General features: G+C 40.2%; 1 protein-coding gene across 2 annotated transcripts in view; it reads right to left on the bottom strand.

The window, feature by feature from the left end:
- Positions 1-589: 589 nt before the first annotated feature.
- Positions 590-22,434, bottom strand: part of Aldh7A1 (aldehyde dehydrogenase 7 family member A1) — a 45,301-nt gene continuing 23,456 nt past the window's right edge. For both annotated transcript variants that reach the window (XM_080277982.1, XM_080277983.1), the window contains exons 4-8: positions 19,565-19,780; positions 15,604-15,783; positions 11,347-11,506; positions 4,504-4,733; positions 590-2,833 (exon numbers count right to left, since the gene is read on the bottom strand). In XM_080277982.1, the coding sequence (XP_080134108.1) occupies positions 2,621-2,833; positions 4,504-4,733; positions 11,347-11,506; positions 15,604-15,783; positions 19,565-19,780 (999 nt within the window). In that variant the 3' untranslated portion in view covers positions 590-2,620. The remainder of the gene's footprint in view (positions 2,834-4,503; positions 4,734-11,346; positions 11,507-15,603; positions 15,784-19,564; positions 19,781-22,434) is intronic.

The raw sequence follows: 22,434 nt of genomic DNA, 5'->3' as shown, positions 1-22,434 counted from the left end.
GTTGAGAATGGTAATACCATAGCTTAAATATCAACATAGTTTGAATTAATAACATACAAGTGAAACGTGAGGTACAATGTGCAAAATAAATCACAAAGCAAGAAGTGTTATAAAACCTCCCAATCCATTTGGTACAGTATAGTGTAGAGGGTTTTCATGTGATATCATCAGAACTGATGCTGGCCATGATGATGGGAGTAAAGCAGCATGTGAAGCAAGCTTCCTGGCAGTTATTCTCTGTATGTCTAGTTTAAAAAGTGAAGCTTTGCCATGTCTGCACCTGTTACAATAGGCATAATTGAAAGAAAAAGTACTTTCCCATACTACAGGTGGCCAAATACTGTTCACAATCAGGGAGATAATTTGAAAACTGAGTGAGGAGAGATGTCTACGGCTTCATTGGCTGAATCAAAACCATGGATATTTCTTGGTCATTTTTTAGATTACTTATCTATTAAACCACTTCACTGTGAGGTTTTCTGTAAGTTAAATTAAATCAAATCTGACAGCAGCATGAATATAATAAAAAAGAAGCAACTGTGCTGAAGGAGCTAACAACAGGAGCCCCAATCTTCAATTTATTTGTTATGTAGTATAATACTTAGTCTTCTTCAACCTAAAACTCTCATCTCTCTATTTTTAATGCCGAGCCATAACAAGATACAGTACTAATACAAGACTATTGTACTAGTTACAATACAGTGTTGGGGAAAGGAAGGAGAGCCACAGTATTGTCTTAACACTAAGTCATAGAAAACAAGCTGCAAATGGACAGAAATCTCCACTATGTTAAGGTGAAAGAAAAAGAATGTATTACAGTATAGTATCTGCACAGGTTAAACACGACACAAAGAGTTGTACTGTATCAAACTTTAATCAAAATCCTCTTAATATGAGGGTATAAAAATCTTGACTTACAAAATACTGCCTCTCTGTATAAAATATTCCCTGGAGGTGCTATACACATGGTAACATGGTCATGAGCAAGTTTCATTATTAAGATCTTAGACTACTGTTATTTAAATACATTAAATGAACTGAAAAAAAGGAAATAGGTGAGACTTTCACTTCACTGACATTATAGTCCTTGCATTTTTTTTAAATTTAATGAACACAGCACTACAAACAGATTCCTAGATATTGTAATATTATGACTAAAATGGGCCTACTCTGAAGTCTGAAAATTCATTATGTTAGTATAGTATCATCAACAGTGAAAAAGGTTTTGGATGGAATGAAGGACACTTCACTGAGGTAAGGTTATGTCGAGGTATCTTCATCACAGCCACCCTGTAAAATACTCAAGATACAGCATCTGATATACCGGTAGTACATGATGAACATGATATAAACTGCTTGTGTTAGTTATACCACAGGGATAAGCAGGTCACCTACCCTTATATGCTGTGGACTACAGTAGCCTAGCTTTAGGCCCTTACACCTAGCAAGTGGTTAATTTAGGACTGGCTGTTATGGTCATCATTTTCAGCTGCCATATTTATTTTTCCAAAGCAAGGATATTATAGCAATACCTTCATTGAACAACCAGCGATATTTCTTATATACCGTACAATAATGACTTTCACAGGATATGAAAAATACTCCTAATATTCATCTTGTGGAACAGCTAATACTGTACATCTAAAACAAAACTGACAAGCTTTAATTTTCAGATAACTCTAAACGATGTTATTCTTATAGGCTATATAAATTCATTTTTAATGGAACTAATCTCACACCAAAACATTAGCTGCTACAAATTAGTGTGACAGTTAAGGATACAAAACAATATGGCTGCAGTACTATTAATATCAAATAAACTGCCAATCTTATTAATATCTGGGTATTTAATAGCTTTATACCTTTCACCACATATTGAATATATGACAAACACACTCTTCCTCTCAAATTTAATATAGCACCAACTACTTTATCAACTTTTCAATACATTCATTTTATCCTTTCTCAATTCATGGCCTTCAACCTGTCACATTATTCCACTGCTTCTCAAACTTCAAGCTCCTTAAATTTTCAACATTTCACTTCAACTTATCCATCATAGTACTTTACATCAACCAACTGGTCTCCTCCAACTTACTGCAATCTCACATCTTGACTCAATAATGCCCTTCTTTGCCATGACATGTTTTCTGTGTTATTGCTGTTACTGCCACTCTTTAACCAGCACTAGTGAAGGGGTTAATGGAGAATGCTTCTAACCCCTTCACTACAAAAGATTTTCTCTAAGTTGTGTAAAATCATTTGACAATAGCAAGATATAAGCTTAACCCATCAATTTAAACAGTATGTTTAGTTAACTCCATTCTGCTATAATCTTTCCATCTTCATTTATTATTCTTCAGTTAGCTACCAGTATTTTGCCATTTTCTGTTTAGCTACCAGTACCTGTACTTTGTTATTTTCAGTAACAGACTTATCCCATTCATCATGACTGCATATCTACTTTTCACCTCAAGTCTGTTGGCTAGCAGTAATTCTTTATCTCATCATCAGCCTATCCTATCTGCCTAGCCACAATCCTTCCATTTTCACACAATATTGTTCTTGTAGCTACTAATATTACATTACTGGTACTTTCAATCAACTCATCCCTCCACTTCTACTCAAACTTGATGCCCTGAGCAAGCGGGAGTTCCTTGGTGTAGTTGATGGTACATGTGGAGCGCCTCATGTATTGCTTCCATGCGTCTGACCCAGATTCCCGCCCACCTCCTGTGTGCTTCTCTCCACCAAATGCACCACCAATTTCAGCTCCATTTGTTGGGATGTTGACGTTGATGATGCCACAATCTGAACCCTTAGGACCCAGCCACTGGAAAACACAAGATATTTAGTTGGTTGTATGATCTGTAAAGAGATAAATTCTGGTCTGTTCATGGAAGTGTTGATGATACCACTCTGAATCCTTTGGAGTGATCCAGTGGCAGATAAAACATTTGTTGGTTGGTTGTACAAAATGAATATTAGATAACAGTTAAATAATACAGTAATAATAATCCAAACTGTAAGAGTCCACAGCTAGGTTAACATAATCCAGTACATTTATATGGGGCAAGCTGGGTTTGAACGATGATCATGATGATAGTTACTGTGGTTCATGTACGGATAATATTTAATGACAGGCTCTCCTGCCTATCGATGCAGTAATAGGAATTCAGGTCTCAAAGGAAGGGATAGGAATTTTCAACTTTGTGTATAAAGGAGAGTGTTTTAGAGGCAGAGAATGTGATTTTGGGAAGGACCCAACTTAAGTTGTCCCAAGAGTACAGCTAATGAATGGGTCCAAACTATGCTTGAATGCAGTACTGTACTGATGTCAGGTGAAGCAAAATACTGTACTTGTAGAATTGCCAAGCAATAAAAGATAGTTGCTACTTACCAAATTCAATAAAATAAATCCATTATGTGGGCTGATTTGCAAAAAAATTTATTGAACAAATGTCTCTGAATATGGCTGGCTGTAAAATGCATTATAAATTACAAAACTATTGCGTGTAGCTATCTGAATCCCTTTTTGTTTACACTTGGCTTCACTGTGACCTCTTCTTACTCTTACACTACTGTGTTAGCCTTGCTCTGGGCCCATAAGCTCAAGACAGATCAATAGGGGAATGAATGATGGATGGATGGATGGATTAGCAGAAATTAACCCCTTCCACCTGGGGATTTCTTGTTTATCTTAGTACAGTACTCCTACCCCTATATTTCATTTAGTGTAGGTGACCCTTACCAAGCTGTAAGGCTTAAATAGGACTTTCATTAACCTTTTCACCATGAGCTCTTATAAAACTATCGATGTTGGGGAAAAAAAAAAGAAATGAAAAGGTTTAGCTAATGAACAGCCCTTGGTAGTACTGAGGTCAAGCATGGTGAGATTTACAGAAGGGGACATTCTTTAACCCCTTCACTCCAGTGATAAGACTTTTTTACTTTAAGCAAGGAACTATCGGGACATTCTTTAACCCCTTCACTCCAGTGATAAGACTTTTTTACTTTAAGCAAGGAACTATCACATTATTTTATGCAACATAAGGAGAACCTCTAATAGTGAGGGGGATAACTACAGTACAGTAGAGTATTTCTCTACTCCCTCCAATTCAGTATGTCTCCTGCATGCTAAATAAAAGAGTGGAGAAAGCAGGAATGGAACAAAAATAACATCCTCAATAATGAAGCAAGTACTGCTCTATGGTGATTCTTTTATTGTAGTCTTGCTATGTATAAAAATTTTAGTCAGCTTGGAAGAGACACTGAAAAGCAAAGATTTGATACAGCTTTTGTTACCCTCCTCCACATCTAGGGGACTCTCCTAAGTCAAGTAAAATCTCATAAGGTATAAAAGATGTCACCACTTCGCACTGCTTAATGAAAAGGTTGAGAACAGCCCTTAGCACAATTAATGTCAATCGTGGTGAAACTAAAAAAGATGAACCTCTCATAACTAAATCCAACAAACACAAGATTCAAAACCTCTCAACTAACCTTGAACACATTTGCGAGGTTCTGTGTGAAGAGTGATGAGGACAGACCCTGCTTGACTTCGTTGTTCCATTTAATAGCCTCGTCAACAGAAGAGCAACGAAGGATGTACACAATGGGTGCAAATGTCTCTCGGTGCACAACAGGGGAGTCATGGGGCACACCAGTCACGATGGTCGGCTCAACATAAAAACCTTCACGATCCATAACCTTTCCACCAAATTCGATCTTGCCTGCGGGTAAGGAGACAGTAACATGGTGAGCTTTTGTTATAAGTAAATTTTGTCTGGAGTACTGAAGGTAGAACACCCCAGGTGTGATGGCCATGCATTCGTTCTGTTCCCATGGTGACATATTTTCAGTCATGTAATGTCACCAGGGGATTAATCTGGTCTTTTACACTTAAATGTACCGGACTATAGCAGCCTAGCCGTATGTCCCAACACCTTGTAAGGTAGGACTGCCTCTTTTTTTACTTTCTGCTATCAACTTACAATAGATTACTGAAAAACTGCCTATTAGGCTCAATTACTACAGTACCTATAAAATTAACATGCCAGTTACCCCAGAGAGTACCAGAAGTTGCAGTCGGCTGTGGCAACCATCATCCACTCACTTGATGTGGTGCTACCTACTTATCCCTTCACCTTAATCATTTTTTTGTGTCTACCTTCCTCTGTTCCTATTTCTACCATCTTTCCTTTAGTCTTTTATTACTTTTCTTTCCATTTAATGTTGCTCTACACTTACTGGCAAGCCTAATTGCTTCCTGTACCCTGGGAAACCGCTTACAACACCGGATGTTAACCATATAACCAAATAATCGGGTGACGTGGAAACTACTATGGTGACCCAGCTAACTGGGTGGAAAGATCCAAATGTGGTGTCCATTCAGGAAGCAAACCTCCAATCTCTTCCCCATGCCTTGCTATGGCAAGGGACTGTCAGCCACAAGGGAATATCAGCTCACTGCATGGAACAGCCCCATAAGGGTGACTGCTTGCCTGAGGTTGATGGATCTGTTCAGCCAGATGGACTGCAGTTACTCAACAACAACACTACCAGATGTATTGGAAGTTGTGTTTGTTTGTTTTTAAATCATCCAGGGCAAAGTAAAACTGTACACTAAAGTTACATTGCTACCTATACAGCTGATCAACCTGTTCCCCTAATTTTCAGTGTCAGCTATGGACACACTGTTGACTTATAACAGGGAATGTCTGCACTGGTGTTATGTGATGAAATTGTAATGTGAGTTTTTTTTATTATATGTCACCTGCATCTTGAAATGTGGGTAGTTTGATGGGAAGAGGGGGGAGGGGGAAGTAGTGGAGACTGGGAAGGAGGCAAGCAGATGTCTGCTGCTTATGGGAAGTTAGGCTCAGGGGAGAGTCAGCTCTGATGTCTGTTGGGAAGGACTGTAGATATAAGATCGTTTGGAAGGGAAGTGTGGATGGATGTGGTGGTGTGGGTGTATTGGTCAGGAGAAATGGGTCGAATGTGTCATAAATGTGATGAGAAGAAATGAATGGATTATAACTGAATACAGTATATTGTTTGGTAAAATAATGATTATAATTATACTGGTATATGCTCCACAGGGTGGCCTGGATGGTGAAGAAAAAGATAAATTCTGGGTGGTGATACGTGTGGTTAGTGGTATCAGGGGTACAGAAATCGTTGTTTTGGGTGAGGATATTTAAAATCAAGTGGTTATGTGAGTGCAGCAGCTCCAGGATATAAAGGCGTGCTTAAAGGATGGACATCTGGTGCGAGGAATAAAGATGGGGGAAAAGATCCTCATGTCTGGGAAGGCAACGAACATGAAGTGCAACAAGCTTTTTACGAAATGAGAGAGTTGGCTGATTACATAATTATGAGCCATGGGGTAACAGTAGCCAGACTGACTATTTCATGGTCAAGAAGGATGAGAGGTTAGTGAAGGATGTTAAAGTTACAGGGAACAAAGACCGTGTGCGGCTACACTAATTACTGATATGTGACATAGTACTAAAGGAGCAAGTGGTGAAGGAATGGACCTATGCATCCAAGACGAAAACATGGAAGATGAAAAACCAAGCAGTAAGGGAGGTGTCTTCTAAAACAAGATGAGTAGAGTGGTGGCCAAACAGGGTGCTGAATACAGATGTGTTAATGAGTAGTACAGAGCTCTCAAGTACAATCTCCAGTTACTGATTCAGTATGTGGATGGACAAGGGACCCTCTGATAAAAGGTAACATGGTGGTGGGATGAGAGTGTAGATGCCACAGAGAAAGAGAGAAAAGACTTTTCCAGGAATGGAAAAGGGGTGCTAACAGAGGGGAATACTTAGCTGCCAAGCCTAAGGCCAGAACTGAGGTATATAGGGCAAAATCTGAGTCTCGGAGACTTTGACTGGATAGCCTAAATACTGCCAAAAGGAAGAATGTGGTATTTAAGGTGGCAAACCAGATGAAGAGAGAAAACAAGGATATCATGGGTGAGCAGTGTGTGAAGAATGATAAAGATAGGGTAGTGGTGGACAGTAAGGATATTAAAGATGCTTGGCAAGAGCCTTATAAAACATTATAACCAGTTGCTGAATGAGGAATCTGACTGGAACAGGGAAGATATGAAGTCAAGGGATCCAGTGTTTGGATGCTGGCCTTTGATTAATGCTGCTACTGTGAACAGGGCAATAGGCAGGAAACAATTAGGGAAGGTAGCAAGTGAGTCTGCGTTGACTAATGAAATGTTGAAGGTCTCAGAAGATATATGAGTGGGTTTAGTGTTGTTTCACATGACTGGCTGAAAAGTGTGATTGTAAATGTGTTTAACGAGAAGTAGAGTGATAGCCTTGAATGAGGAAATTATAGAGGCATCAAACTTTTGAACCAAATAATGAGGGGTAATGGAGAGTCCTGGAAGGTATGATATGGGAAAGTGTGAACAGTGATGAGATGTAGTCTGAGTTTATGACAGGCAAAGGGACCACTGATGCCCTATTCATTGTCTGACAGCTTCAGGAAAAATACACTGGAAAGAAGAGGGAGCTGTTCTTTGTTTTTGATGATTTGAAGGTCTTTGACAAAGTCCCTAGGGAAGTGCTGAAGTGGGCAATTGATGAGAAAGACTGTGACTGAGGTGTGCCAGGTCAGAGTGGTAATGGCTATATACATGGGATACATGGGTGCTCACAACCAGGTGAAAGCAAATGGAGGTTTGAGTGATGAGCTTATTCTTGAGCCCCTTATTATTTGTTACAGTGCTCAAAACCCTCTTGCTTGACTTCAGAAATGGACTCCCATGGAAGATGTTGTATGCTGATGATTTGGTGCTGATTGTAGAGAATAAGTGAGGTGGCAGAAAGATTTAGGATGTGAGGAGATGAAATGGGGCACAATAGACTGAGAAGAAATGTGAATAAAACAAAAGTGATGGTATTTAGAGCTGGTGGTGGTATCATCAAAGCAGAGGGAGTGTTGCCATGTGCAGTTTGCCACATAGATGTGGGAAGTAACTCCATTTTATGCAGTATCGTGACAAGTGGGTGCAGGATAGATGTTGTGGTATTAGAAGTAGGTTACAAAATAATGCTGATTTCCTGTGTATGGTGTGTCGGGGTGAGCATGTGGAGATTGAGAGGCATGAAAGGATTGATCATGCTGGAATCTCTTGAGTGTGTTGAGGAATTTTGTTATTTGGGGGATATGTTATATGCTGGAAGTAGAGCTGTGCCTAGTTCTGTGGCTAAGGTAAGGAGTGGTTAGAGGAAGTTCAGGAAGCTGTTGCTTCTCTTGACACTGAGAGGGCTCTCCCACCACAAGGGAGCCTGGAAAGCAGCATGTGATGGGAGTGTAATGCTGTACAGTAGTGAGGCCTGGCCAGAATAGGAAGAGGATATTCGTCAGCTCAAATGTACAGAAGGACAATGATTAGATGGATGTGTGGTGCATCCTTGAATGTGAGGTCTGGGAGGGGTCAGATTGCAATTGAAGAGTTGAGAGGAAGGATGGGACTTGAATGTGTTGGTGTTGTAATAAGGAGGAGTAGAATGAGATGGCTTGGGGATGCTGAGAGGATGGAAGATAACAGTTAGGTGCAGAAGGTGAGAGGTGTGAATGTCAAAGGTAAGGGTATAAGAAGCAGACCAAAAAAAAAAAAAAAACCTGGGATGAGGTTGCTGAGTGTGACCTCAGGGATAAGGGACTGAATAGGGTGGTTGTAAAAGACTGAACAAAGTGAAAAGATGCCATCAGGTGACCTAGGCTGATGGATCCCAACATGTTAGTGCCTTTATAAATGATAAAAATGATACAAAGGGAAACAAGCTAGCCATCTATTCTTAACTGTACTGAACCATATTAGCCTTACCTTGGAGCTCTACACCTCAAAAGCAGTAATATGGGATGGGATGTTAAGATTTTTACCTCCTTGATTTAAGGAATTAATCCCTTCTTGCTACCTCCAAATGATTTTCCTCAGCTCTGGGTAGATCTCTTGTTGCAAGGGGTAAATGAGGGCTAAATCTAACACTTCAGAAAACTCTCTCCAAAGCTGAATAAAACTGTCAGGAAGTCGCAAAACTATACTGAAGAATACATCATCTGACTGAAGGGCTGAAGGTCACAGTGACAAAGAACAAGTAGACACTATTGTCTTCAGGACCAACACATTACATACTACTAGTATGTTAAATGTGTAAAACAGTACAGTCACAGTTACACTCTGAGTTGTATTCTCATCACCAAAGTGGGCAGTCTAGCACCTTTTCCTTTGTAATACATTTTGTTTGTTATGCTTTATTATTCTCTTGACTGCTATTTGTCTTGTTAAGGACAGACACTAAATTAATAACACACACACACAACAAAAGATCATTACCAAGCCATTTGCAGAAGTAACTGAGAAAAGGTACTGTAGTAGGAAGCTTTCTTAACCTCATCAATCTGGTGATATATTTTTTCACTTGGCAAACTCTTGATATCTTTACACAATTTAACAGAGGTTAGGAAAGACTTTTCATAGCGAAGGGATTAATGAAGGCAATATCAAACACTGCCAGTTTAAAAAGTCTCCCTTGAGTAAAAACACCTAGAGGTGATACACATGACCTTAGGAAAAAAAAAAAAAAATCACCTAACTGTACAGATTAACTGATGAGAATACAGTCCTCTGTCGTATACTGCAAACAGAGAGGTGTTGGTGTTCAAGGGTAGGCTACAATGGTCCACATGGCTAGGTAACTACCCTACACCCATTCAATCCCATGACATTTTTTATTATATTCTTGCTAACCTGACATGATTTTAGAGAAAATAGGCTGTGCAGAGGTTAATAATGACTATTTCTAACTTCATCACAACAAATGGTTTCTTGTAGCTGGAATGTGTGTGTGTGTGTGTGTGTGTGTGTGTGTGTGTGTGTGTGTGTGTGTGTGTGTGTGTGTGTGTGTGTGTGTGTGTGTGTGTGCGTGCCTGTCTGTCTGTCTGTCTGTCTGTCTCTGTCTCTGTCTCTCTCTCTCTCTCTCTCTCTCTCTCTCTCTCTCTCTTTCTCTCTCTCTCTCTCTCTCTCTCTCTCTCTCTCCAGACAGGAGTTACATTAGTGAAAACCTTCAGCCACCTTCTGGAAATGAGATGCAAGCATACATAGCCATCATTCAACAAGGCATGCTGCATGTATAATGTAAAATAAAATGGAAAATAATAATTAAAAACCATATCCAGAGTGAATGGAAAGTGAGAATATCACTAGAAGAGCATACTGATATGAGGTAGTTGGCAGGAGAGGGTACCCAAGGACATGTAGAGAGATCAGGTGGAGGGATATGAGAGAAAGGGTAGTGCTGTGCTGTGGGATGAGGGGTTGTTACTGACTACCATAGTGCAAGAAACACCTGCAGAATCATTTGTCAAGACCGTACCACACAGGATCAGGGCTCAGATAGACGGATGCTGCTGCAACCTCATTTCCTTTTTAACTGTATTGAAACAGATTATACTTTAAAACTTTTATACAGTGTATTGGAGTATCAAGGTCTGGCAGACCAGAGTAGCTGCAGGCCTTCCAAGAGGGTAAACTGAAGGAGTGTGTCTCCAAAAGTATAGCTTTGCGCTAATACTGCTGCCCATCATCATCCTTTTAGGGAGTGGGGAGAGTTGAGGTTTGTACACCAAGGCTGTTCTCCCAGTCTGGGTTGAACTAATTTTTCCTGTGGGTCAGCACCACCATGGGAAGGTGACCCTCCCCATTTCCAAATAGGTAAATACATACAAGGAAATTGATTGAAAGCAGGTAAACAGATAAACAGATAGATACAGTGAGACAGACAGATACAGGCAGACATAAACCGCTTGTGTATATATACTGCAGACAGGTATGTGGATATGAATGGGCAGATATAGATAAAACAGATAAACAGACACATAAATAAGTATATTCACTGACTGCATGGCCCACATCATGCCATAAAACCATCACAGACATAATGAAATGTAGCATGGGCTGGAATGACAGTATATGATGAGGTTGAGCAGGAAAGTGTTGCAAAGGAAAATGGGTGTTGCAGTATTAGTGGTTTGAGTACTGCCAAGTTTAAAATACTTTCCACGAGTGAAAGTATGGGGGTATGGAAATGAGTGCTGGGAACAAAAATGGACTGGATGAACTGGAACATTGTGGAGTTGGGGAGGGAACATGAAAGTATAGCCTGTGAAAACAGGTGTGGTAGCAGTAACAGTTTCAGTACTGAGAAAGTTTAATTTAAAGTTTTGCCAAGAAAAACACAAAGACAAGTTTGCAATGCTCTCTCAGCCTTGTGTCTTGTGACACAGGTATAAAACAAACAGTGAGCCTGCATGCCATACCTCCAAGTTGCGTAACCTCCTTGAGTGTGGCCAGGTATCCATCAACCCCCTGTTGTGAGTGCATGGGGCCATACAGTACACCGTCATCCAGTGGATCACCCACACGTGGCATGAAGCTTCCATATGCCTTCACCAGTCGACCAACAATGGTGTCATAGAGCTGCAAAAATCATGGTACAGTATTTTAGGATTTTCCTTATAATCATCATAATCATCCCTCCCTTATTCCCTTTTACAAAGATACTATCAACCATCATCACCATCATCAATACCTTATCTCAATTTTACAAATCAGAATTCTCAAACAATTAAACTGTGCTGTCCAAAAGTCCTTTACAGTTATGTCACATAAAACTGTTTCACAATTAAACTGTTGTTGCCGTTGAATAACCCAGGTCTGTCTGGCTAAGCAGATCCATCAACTGTAGGCAAGCAACCAGGGCTGTGTGTGGGATTTTTAAAAGGGGAGGTTTTGAAATAGAGAGAGAGAGAGAGAGAGAGCCTCTGTGGTACAGTGGTAAAGTGTGCATTTTCGTACACTGAATAATGAGGGTTCGCGCCTCGCCAGGGTAATAAACTTTGGGAGCATTCTTCTGGTCATGTACTGCATTGGCGGACATCAGTGGTGCTGTGGTTGAACCAGTGTCGCATACTATAAAGTATGCTTGCACCCAGTCGGCTTCCGCAGGCTGATTACACTTGGTTCACAGACTACACACACATCCAAAGCCACTCCAACACTACAGTACACTTACAAGCACTTCTCACCCTACATACAATCTCAACCAGACAGCCTAAGCCACTTGGTTGAGAGACACTGGCTGTATTGTCCCCCCTTCGGTCAGGATAGGCCGGTCCTGCAGTGGACACTCAAATGGCTGATGAGATGAGAGAGATGATATATTTACATACATATACATACACTGTATATATATATATATATATATATATATATATATATATAAACAGTTTATTTGCTTTATTTCAATCATTCATTCATCATCTAATCCTGTCTTGCCTCGTGAGGTGCATAGCAGCACAGGGCTAGGCAAGTTGGTCTTGGCATTTAAGATGAGACTGACCAGCCTTACTCATCCCTGAGTGGCATTACATGAGCAATAAACTCCAACCAACCCTTGGATGTAAACCTGCATGGGCTCAATCAGATTGCAGAGCCTTAATTACCCACTAAACTAACAACACAATATGACAAACTCAGGTACTGTAACTCACTAATGTAATAAAATGGTACAAGAGGGTTATTTACATACTGAATATTGCACTCCAACCGGATTGAGACGGTGAAGGTTTATATCCAAGGGGTGGCTGGGGTTTTATTGTTCATGTAATGCCATTCAGGGATGAGTGTGGCTGGTCACTGTCATCTTCAATGTCATGACCAACTTGCCTAACCCTGGGCTCCTACGCTCCTCATGGGGCAATGCAGGATTGGATGATTGATGGATGAACTCTACAGAACCTTGGAAGTGAAACAAAGAATTCGGTTGTTTACCTTTTTTTTTTTTTTTTAAGTGTCTGACTCTGGGCTTTGGCTTCACAGCCTGCTCCCAAGGCCCAGTAGTCTTCCTACATACCATTCATCTCTACGTGGCACCACCAGTGCTAACACCCACCGTCCATACTGATTACATGCTATGGCTGTCTCATACAGGACTGGTGTATTGGTATTAGCGGGGGTATTTTTACAACATGTCAGCGGGACTTCTGGTAGATCAGTAAAGTCTGATTTTATGAAATTCAAATCCTTAAACTGTTTCCTACCCCAGTGGGGATTTGAACCTGGGTCCGGTAGGACTGGATGCCACCTCTCCACCAATTGAGCCACCACCTCCCCTTGATATCTTTCACCAAAAAACACAGGAAAAACAAGAGAAAACAATTTTTCACTCACTGATTTCTGACCCTAAACTAACTCACTTTGCACAGACTTACCGTTTATATACCCTTATAAAACATTCTAGAAACTTCCACTACATTCTACGAACTACAATTTTTTTTCAATAGCCTACCACGACCTTCCATTTATTTTCTTCACAAACAAAACATTCTAGGACCTTTGCAAAACTTCTTAATTTGTTCTTTCTTATACTTTGTAAAACTTTTTAACCCGATTTTCCTATTATTTTTCTATCTTGTAACATTCTTAACAGGATTTAATTTAATAAGTTGCATTACTATTATTATTTTCATTCAAATTTTTTATTCTTTCTAAATGGAGGGGTTAATCCCCCCCCCCATGTGAATGGTCTTGCAAGCAACCACTCCTGTTTGGCCATCCCAAACACCAAACTGATGCTCCTTTGTGGCACACAACATCTCGCCACAGTGCAGTGAGGGAAAGTGCATGGATGCTTCGTTCCTGGATGAACAGTACATCTCTCTCTCCACCCAGTTAACAGGGGTACCACAGTAAGTTCCACATCACCCTGTTAATTGGTTATATGGTTACAGCCCAGTGTTGCAAATGATTTCCTGGGTTACAGGAAACAATTAGGATTGTCACTCAGTGTACTGCCACCTGAAGTGGAAAGAAGAGTAATAAGAAGTGAAAGGGAGGATGGGATAAACAGAAAAAGTGGAGGGACGACATAGAAACAACATGATAAAGGTGAAGGAAAACTAAGAAGCACTACATCATGTGAGCGGATGATGGTCACTGCCACCTACCACCACCATTTAATTGTTTATCACTTAACTCACTAATTTGTACTTTATAGATGCTCATGAATCATCGTAGAATTGTTCTGAATTTAAAAGTACTGTTTTTATGTTAATAATCCCTTAGTCATGAACCAGCAATATTTGATTACTAAAAATTATTTAACTGAATGTACCATTCTTCCTTTTAAACATCTTACATACCTGTATTAAGTGAGAACTGCCTGTACAAGTATTCAGAATTTTCCTTTGTATACTCAACAAAAGTTCAAAGGCTCAGATAATTCATACATCCCAAACATTTTAGTTTATTAATCCAGTGTATTTCTGTGCAACCCAATGTTAACCCATATAAAATTCTTCAGTGTCATACTGAGATAAATGAACGAAGAAGGAGGGATGTATGAAAAATAAGGTGAAGAAGAGTAAATTATGCCTTGGGAAGAGCAGAGTTAGACTACGGAGAGTTAAGAAGAAAGGGAATGGTGAAAACAAGATAAGAAAGAGAGAAGAATGACAATGCAGGGAGAGAAATTGAGACTAATATGGAGCACAGTGGAACTCAAACGAAAGTGCAAGCCTAACCCCATCATACCAACTTACTGTCACATCAACTGCATGAAAACTGTTCACTCTAAATCATCATCATCACTGTCATCATCATTCTGACCTTTTTTTCTGATTTTAGGATGATGTGAGATGGTGTAGAGAGTAAGGAAAAACCCTGATAAAAGTAGAAATACAATATCAACAGCATGCCCAATTAACTGGGCCACAATCTCATTCACCTACCATTCAAGCTCCAGGCATAACCACCCACACTAATGTGCTTCACATTACCCATCAGCTGGAATAAATCTGACGACTATCACATCACGGGGTAAAAACAAGAGTGCCCCATCCTTGTCGTCCACTCCTTCATAACAAATTATTCTAACCAGCTAAATCCCTTGTCAGTTCCTTAACCTTCATGCACCTCTAATACACAAACAAAATAGCTAACCATATGGATCCACTGTTTAGAACTCCTGAGTAACTACATCTCTTCTGTCCCCCAAGGTACAGATCACTTCTACCAATCACACTGCTCTTCTGCTCCAGGTCACACACTCCATTTCTCCTCCCAGTCATACAAACCTCTTCTCCCAACCAAACTCCTTTTTCTCTTCAGACCACACCTCCCTTCTTCAAGTCACACCCCTCTTCTCTTCCCACCACACATCTCTCCTTGCTACTACATGACACTCACAGCATTGTCGATAATAAGATGACTTATGGCGGTGCAGTGGTGGCCAGCCATCCCCACACTGTTGCACAGGGCTACATACACTATTATATCAGGATCAGCATATGAGTCCAATATGATGACATTGTTTCCCCAGTCATGAAACACTTTCCCTCCCCAATTCATTTACCATTTCCTCGAACCAGGCCTCTCAATTATCCAGTCACACTTTTCTCCTTCTAATTACACATCTTTCCTTTCAGTCACATTCCTCTTCTCTCCTCCCACTTTTCTTTTCCTAACCACAGTCAAGGGGTTAAAGAATTGATGGCACTGTTAGAAATGAAACTTACTGAGTCATGGACAATGAGGCGACGTGTGGTGGTGCAGCGCTGGCCAGCTGTCCCCACACAAGCAAATAGAGCTGCACGCACCACCATCTCAGGGTCAGCATCAGAGTCCACGATGATGGCATTGTTTCCTCCAAGCTCCAACAGGTGGCGTCCAAACCTCTCTTGCACCATAAGTGCAACCTGCGGAAGGGAATAATTTGGGAAAATCAGGTAAAACTGAAGGATATGATGACTGATGCTAGAGAAAAAAATAAATAAATAAAAATAATAACAATAATAACTACAGTATTGCCATCTTAACTACAGTAAGATCAAGATATTATGTGAGATAGGTTCCAAGAATGTTTGTGAAACATAATTTTGTGTTATATAATTACATGTAATTCAAAGGAGACAGTCTGGTTAGGTTCTGCATGAGGCTAGAGAAAGTAGAATTAGGTTCTGTGTGAAGTAATAAAAGTTAACAAAGTCATCTGAATGAGTTTACTTTCTGATAAAAGAACAGCACTTTTACTAACCAAACAGTGGTGGTAGGTGTGGGCACCCATCATCCACTCGTTTAATGTAGTGCTCCCTACTTCTTCCTTTGTCTCATTCTATATCTAAGACTGTCCTCCTCCCTCTCCATTTCCCTTATCCATTCTGTCACTGTTTATTACTCTTCTTTCCATTTCAGACAACAGTGCTGGACAGATGGATGTCATCTTTTCAGCTGCGGACTGATAAGTGCCACCAATAATATCATTTTGGCATTAATTTACCCTCATCGGTGCTAGTTAATCCAACCCCAACCCGAATTATCCAAGCTTAATCAGGCCTCGTTTATTCTAATGTATCCAGAGCTAACATAATTTACTCTAGCCTACCCATACCTAAACTAATTTATCCTAACCTAACCTAATTTTTAAAAAATCTAACCTAATTCATCCAAACCTAACCTTATCTAATTTATCCTAATCTAATCTACCCAATTTTATACTAAACTAACCAAACTTATCCCAACCTAACTTAATTTACCCTAATCTAACCTTACCTAACCCTAACCTGCTAGTTTCACCTTGTATAAAACTGTGATGCCATCATAATCCAGTGTGAGAGGTCCAGTCCAACTATCCCTAATGTAAATTGTGTTTTTATTATTTATTAACGGATCCTCTTCATACCCGAAAATGCACCTCTGCATGCCTTCACAAAGCTTCAGTCTCTGACTCAGTTCAAAGATAAAGGGTGGTCCTGGTCCCACATCTCCTTGAAGTATACCATTTTTTTTTTTTTTCTTCCACTTAAAGATGTGGCAGGTGGGGATACACCATCCACTCACTCAATGTAGTGCTGCTCTCTGATGACTGCCCTCTCCTCATTCCTTCCTTCCTCTTCTGTCCTTCTTTCCTTTTTCCTTTCCCTTTCCTTCTGTCTGTGGGTGACTACACTGAATGACATGCCACATGTTTTCCTGTACACCAGGAAACCATTTACTACGCTGGGTGGTAACCACATAACCAAACTATGACGCCTAGTGGTTTAGTGGGTAATTAAGGCACTCCAACTGAACTGAGCCTGTGTAGGATTATATTGGAGGGGTGGTTGGGATTAATTGTTCATGTAATGGCACTCAGGTATGTGTGAGGCTGGTCACTCCCATCTTAAATGTCAGGACCAACTTGCCAAGCCCCAGGCTTCTACGTTCCTCAGGGGGCAACACAGGATTAGATGATATATGTATGTATGTAAGAAGATGCAGTACTTGGATGCTTATATGTCTTGTGACAGAGAGAGAGAGAGAGAGAGAGAGAGAGAGAGAGAGAGAGAGAGACAGACAGACAGACAGACAGACAGACAGACAGAGACAGACAGACAGACAGACAGACAGACAGAGACTGCACATGGAAAGCAGTGTGTCATGTAGTGCCTCAATGTTGGCATGTAGTGAGCAGAACAACTGAGTCATGCCACATCTAAGCCTCTAGTAAGCATGTATGTGTTTGCCATGGTACAGTAGTAAATTATAAAATAATACTTCCTCTTGATTTTCCAGATGTATCAGAAAATATTAAAAGTATTTTGGTCCTCATAAGTATTTTTTTTTTTTGGTTTTATGCCTGGTATCCCCGAAGGGCTAAGGCGTTGCCCCTGGGTAGAGGACTTTTGGATTGGAGCGTGTAACATTTTATGACCGGACGCCCTTCATGATGTCTACCAATGACCCTTGGGTGGACTCGATCCTCCGACCCTTCGGTCAGAGGGAGAGCTCTAACCCACTCATAAGTAAACAGTGTGTATATATATATATATATATATATATATATATATATATGAGGACCAAAATACTTTCAATATTTTCTGATACATCTGGAAAATCAACAGGAAGTATTATTTTATAATTTACTACCATGGCAAACACATATATGCTTACTAGAGGCTTAGGTGTGGCATGACTCAGTTGTTCTGCTCACTACATGACACACTGAGGCACTACATGACACACTGCTTTGCGCACTCTCTCTCTCTCTCTCTCTCACAAGAATATATATATACAGTCTATCCTCGTCTAACACAGTTTTCCCAAACAAAAACGGTCTAACACGGTACAATTTTCCAGAAGCAATATAGCTGCTAACACAGCCACTGATGAAGATAACACGGTTTTTTGAACCAGGGAGGCGGTGATGAGATGATTCATTGAAGCGTTGCTTTGCCAACGGGCATCACCTACCTCCCAGCCAATCACGCTTCAGCATTCTTGCTTCTGAACTACCCAGCCTCTAAGGACACTCCCTGCTCCTGCCTGCCTCCCCACTTTGTCTGCTGAGAAGTGTTATAAGTGCTACTGACTTTGAAGGATTTTAACCAGTTTTCTCCCCTCTACCTCCTCTCCAGCATAGTGTGTCTCCTCTTATCCTTCCATAAGGTAAATAAAATGTGGCTTTTAACTGTAATAATACTCTTTTATAATTTTTTAAACCATTTTATTACTAGGAGGTTGAAATTGGGGGGTATAAAAAATTTTGCACCAAAAGGGGGAAAAAATGGACTTTCGGCAGGGGTGCAGAAGGAAATAGGGGGTTTCAAGAGTCCCTGTAACACAAAATTTCTCTAACATGGTATGGGTGCGGAAGCAATTAACTGTATTAGACGAGGACAGACTGCATGTACATATATATATATATATATATATATATATATATATACTGTATATATGTGATAGTCATAGCAAGGATTGCATCAGCCTATGACGTATTGCTATCACTATCTGCATGGGGTGTCATTATGGTCCACTGAGCATTCCTGCCCCAGCTGAGCCGACCCTCTCCCCTTGCTCTGGCTGCACAAGTGCTCTGTGTGATCTCTGCTTTTTTTTTTTGGCCATGGAACCCCACTCCACCCCCCCCCCCCAGCAAGCCTAAAACCTCTTCCATTCAACGTGAGGAATCCACCAGTGTTTGTATGTCATAAAGTCTTTATTAGGTAAATAAATGTCCTGGAAAAAAAAAACTGAAAATCACCCCAAAAGGTGAACTTGGGGCTGGCTTGGGTACCATGAAACCATTTAACATGTAAACATATGGCCCTATAATGCGGAATTCTCATAAAACAGGAGCTTCAGGGTACAATATTCCCGTGTTCTGTGAGCATTTGCTGTATATAGCATTATATCCTGGCCTTACTGTATTATGCATATAATGTTACCCGGCACCTAAAGTTTTTATCAATAATCCTATCACAATTGACACCACGGCAACGAATACAAGTCTACAGTACATATTATATCATATCAGTATTGCTGCAGCTCTGATTGCAGAAAACTACTATCATAAAAAATATGAATGGTAAAATGGGAAAGGTAAACTTATTTTGCTGTGGCAAGATGTATGCAGGGCTAACACAGTGTAAAGTTACTACTGTTTAATGATGTGAAGAAGACATCTGGTGGAATGAGTTGTTACACAAACTTGAGTCTGACCTTCTTGCCAACACTGGTGGAACCAGTGAATGAGACGAGTGGGATCCTCTCGTCCTTGGCCAAGGCTGTGCCTACATCCGCCCCACCACAGCAGAGGGACGACACTGCCCCAGGTAGATTATTCTTCTCTAGGACAGATGCTACAATGCGGGTGGTTGCAACAGAGACCAGGGGAGTGCTTGGGGCTCCCTTCCAAATCAATGTATCTCCACATACCTGCTCAGGCAGTGGAGAATCACAATGAAAATAACAGTACTCCCTCATATTTCATAGAGGTTAGATTACCAAAAATACCGCAAATAGCTAAAACTGCAAATACTCTTCATGAATTAGGAACATACCACTCAGGGGTACAATTCTCATTCACCGAATACTGTAGTGGTAACTGCATGGAGGCAGCCACTGGCAGGCAAAAGATAAAATAACAGCTTGTAAGTTGAAATGATAATGCATGCAAAGAATAAATTAACTTTCAATTTATGTTTGTTTACAAAATGAAACTAAAATGGCTATACCTGTACAATAAGTACACAGTAGAGTGGTACAGGAGTACGTAATGTTAACGTACAACAGTACCATGAGAAAGAAATAGAAATATCATGAAAATACTTTAACATTAAACTCTCAATTATCCATCGTCAAAATATCTGGCCCAGCACAACATCCCGCACAGCCCTTGGCACTATTAAAGCAATATCCAGCATTTTTTATGCAAAATCTGGCACTAAAATGGGATGGAACCAGCGGTCCAATGCAATATCCGGCGTTGAGGGGGTCCCAACCTGTTTGTAAGTGGTAGCCAACCGACTACCCTCTGCCACTCCATCTCCACGACCTACTCAAGCACCCTTGGCAGAGATTGAGCCTGAGGTGGTGGAGCTGGAGTAATCTCTGGGGGAGACATTTGCCACTAGACCACATGGGACTATGTGTACTGTACAGTACAGTACAGAACTGTACTGAATGGTGTACAACTCTATCCTCCATTAATGCCAACAGTTGGTGAGTACACTACATAAAATAGTACACTATGTACAGTACTTTATTATTGTACTGTATTATTTTTATATGATAAGTTTTGATCTTTTACTCATGGTAAGTTTATAGAAAACAGCGATAAGATGGACAGATTCACAATAGCCAGCTAAAAGCCGCATGTTGTACAGGATATGCGATATCCGGCTTCTTGCTTTACCAAGTGTTGGGCTTGGCTGAATTACAACAGATAACTGAGAGTTTACTGTATATGGTATACAGTACTTCTTTATACAGCAATTAAATGAAAGAAAATGGGAGTGACAACAGCCAAAACAAATGAATAAACACAGAATATCACTAACAATGCTTACCTGAAATAAGCATTAACAGAAAAATATACAAATATGGTTTACAATATAAGTATAAATGTTAACAGCTGGTCCAGTCTATCACCTTAATTGCATTACAATAGCGGCCCTTCAGTGCATAACTCTGTTGTCCTGCACCCATTGCACCCATCTGGAACCATTCACAGTATGTTTACACAAACACACATACACATTTACTGTTCATCAAAGAACCCGATGAAATAGAATCATTGGAATATCTCTGTCCTTTGGGAAAAAGTGATCACGTGGTCATTGAGTTCCAGATGTTAATAGGAAACGTCGAGCCAAGAGACGAGCTTCATAGACAGGGAAGATACAACTTTGGCAAAGCAAATTTTACAGGCTTGAGAAACTTTTTTGAAAATGCGGATTGGAGAAAATTCAGAGAAACAAGAGAGATACAGAGGAAGTGGGATATCTTTCTAGACTTCTATAATTTGGGAGTGGAAAAATTTGTACCAAGAGTAAGAGGGAAAGAAAACAGGAAAAAGGAGTGGTTTAATAGAAGGTGTATGATAGCCAAAAAAGAGAGAGATAAGGCGTGGAACAATTGGAGAAAGAGAGGTAACGACAGAACAAAGGAAGAATATAAAAGAACAAGAAATGAATACACAAGAATACGTAGGGAAGAAGAAAGGAATTTTGAAAAAGGTATAATTGACAAATGCAAGGATGAACCCAAATTGTTTTATAGATTTGTCAATGGTAAACTGAAACAAAAGGAAGGAATCACCAAGCTGAAAGTAGATGGAGAGGTCTTTAAGGATGCGGCAATGCAAGCAGAAATAATGAACAAACGTTTCCAGTCAGTTTTCACTAAAGAAAAGGAGCTTGTGGAAGGGGAGGGAGTGATTAGAAATGTTCCGGTGATGAAAGATATAAAAGTGGAGGTGCAGGAAGTGTATAAATTACTGGAAACTCAAGATGTAAGGAAAGCCCCAGGACCTGATGGAATTTCTAATTGGGTACTGAAGGAATGCAGAGAACAACTGGCAGATAAAATTCATAGCTTAATTGTATGCTCACTGGAAGAGGGGAAAGTGCCAAAAGAATGGAAGAGGGCAAATGTGGTACCAATTTACAAGGGAGGAAACAGGGAAGAACCCCTGAATTATAGACCAGTGTCTCTAACCAGCATGGTAGCAAAATTGTGTGAGAGAATCCTGAGAGACAGATGGATAAAATATCTGGAAGAGATGAATATTTTGGCTGAATGTCAGTTTGGATTCAGAAGTGGAAGGTCATGTGTTTCTGACTTGTTGAGCTTTTACTCAAGAGTGATTGATGTGGTACAGGAGAGAGATGGTTGGGTGGATTGTGTGTACTTAGACTTAGAGAAGGCCTTTGACAAGGTACCTCATAAGAGACTAATGTGGAAACTAGAATATATAGGAGGACTAAAGGGGAAACTTCTGGAATGGATGAGAGACTTTTTGAGAGACAGACAAATGAGGACAGTAATAAAGGAAAAGATGTCTGGATGGAGGGAAGTAACAAGTGGAG

Source organism: Coenobita brevimanus, chromosome 71 (assembly GCF_032717465.1).
Source record: "Coenobita brevimanus isolate Jiangsu-jjx chromosome 71, ASM3271746v2, whole genome shotgun sequence".
NCBI classification, from domain to species: Eukaryota; Metazoa; Arthropoda; class Malacostraca; order Decapoda; family Coenobitidae; genus Coenobita; species Coenobita brevimanus.
Note: the sequence above shows the minus strand (reverse complement) of the source record. Positions and strands in the feature narration are given on the sequence as shown.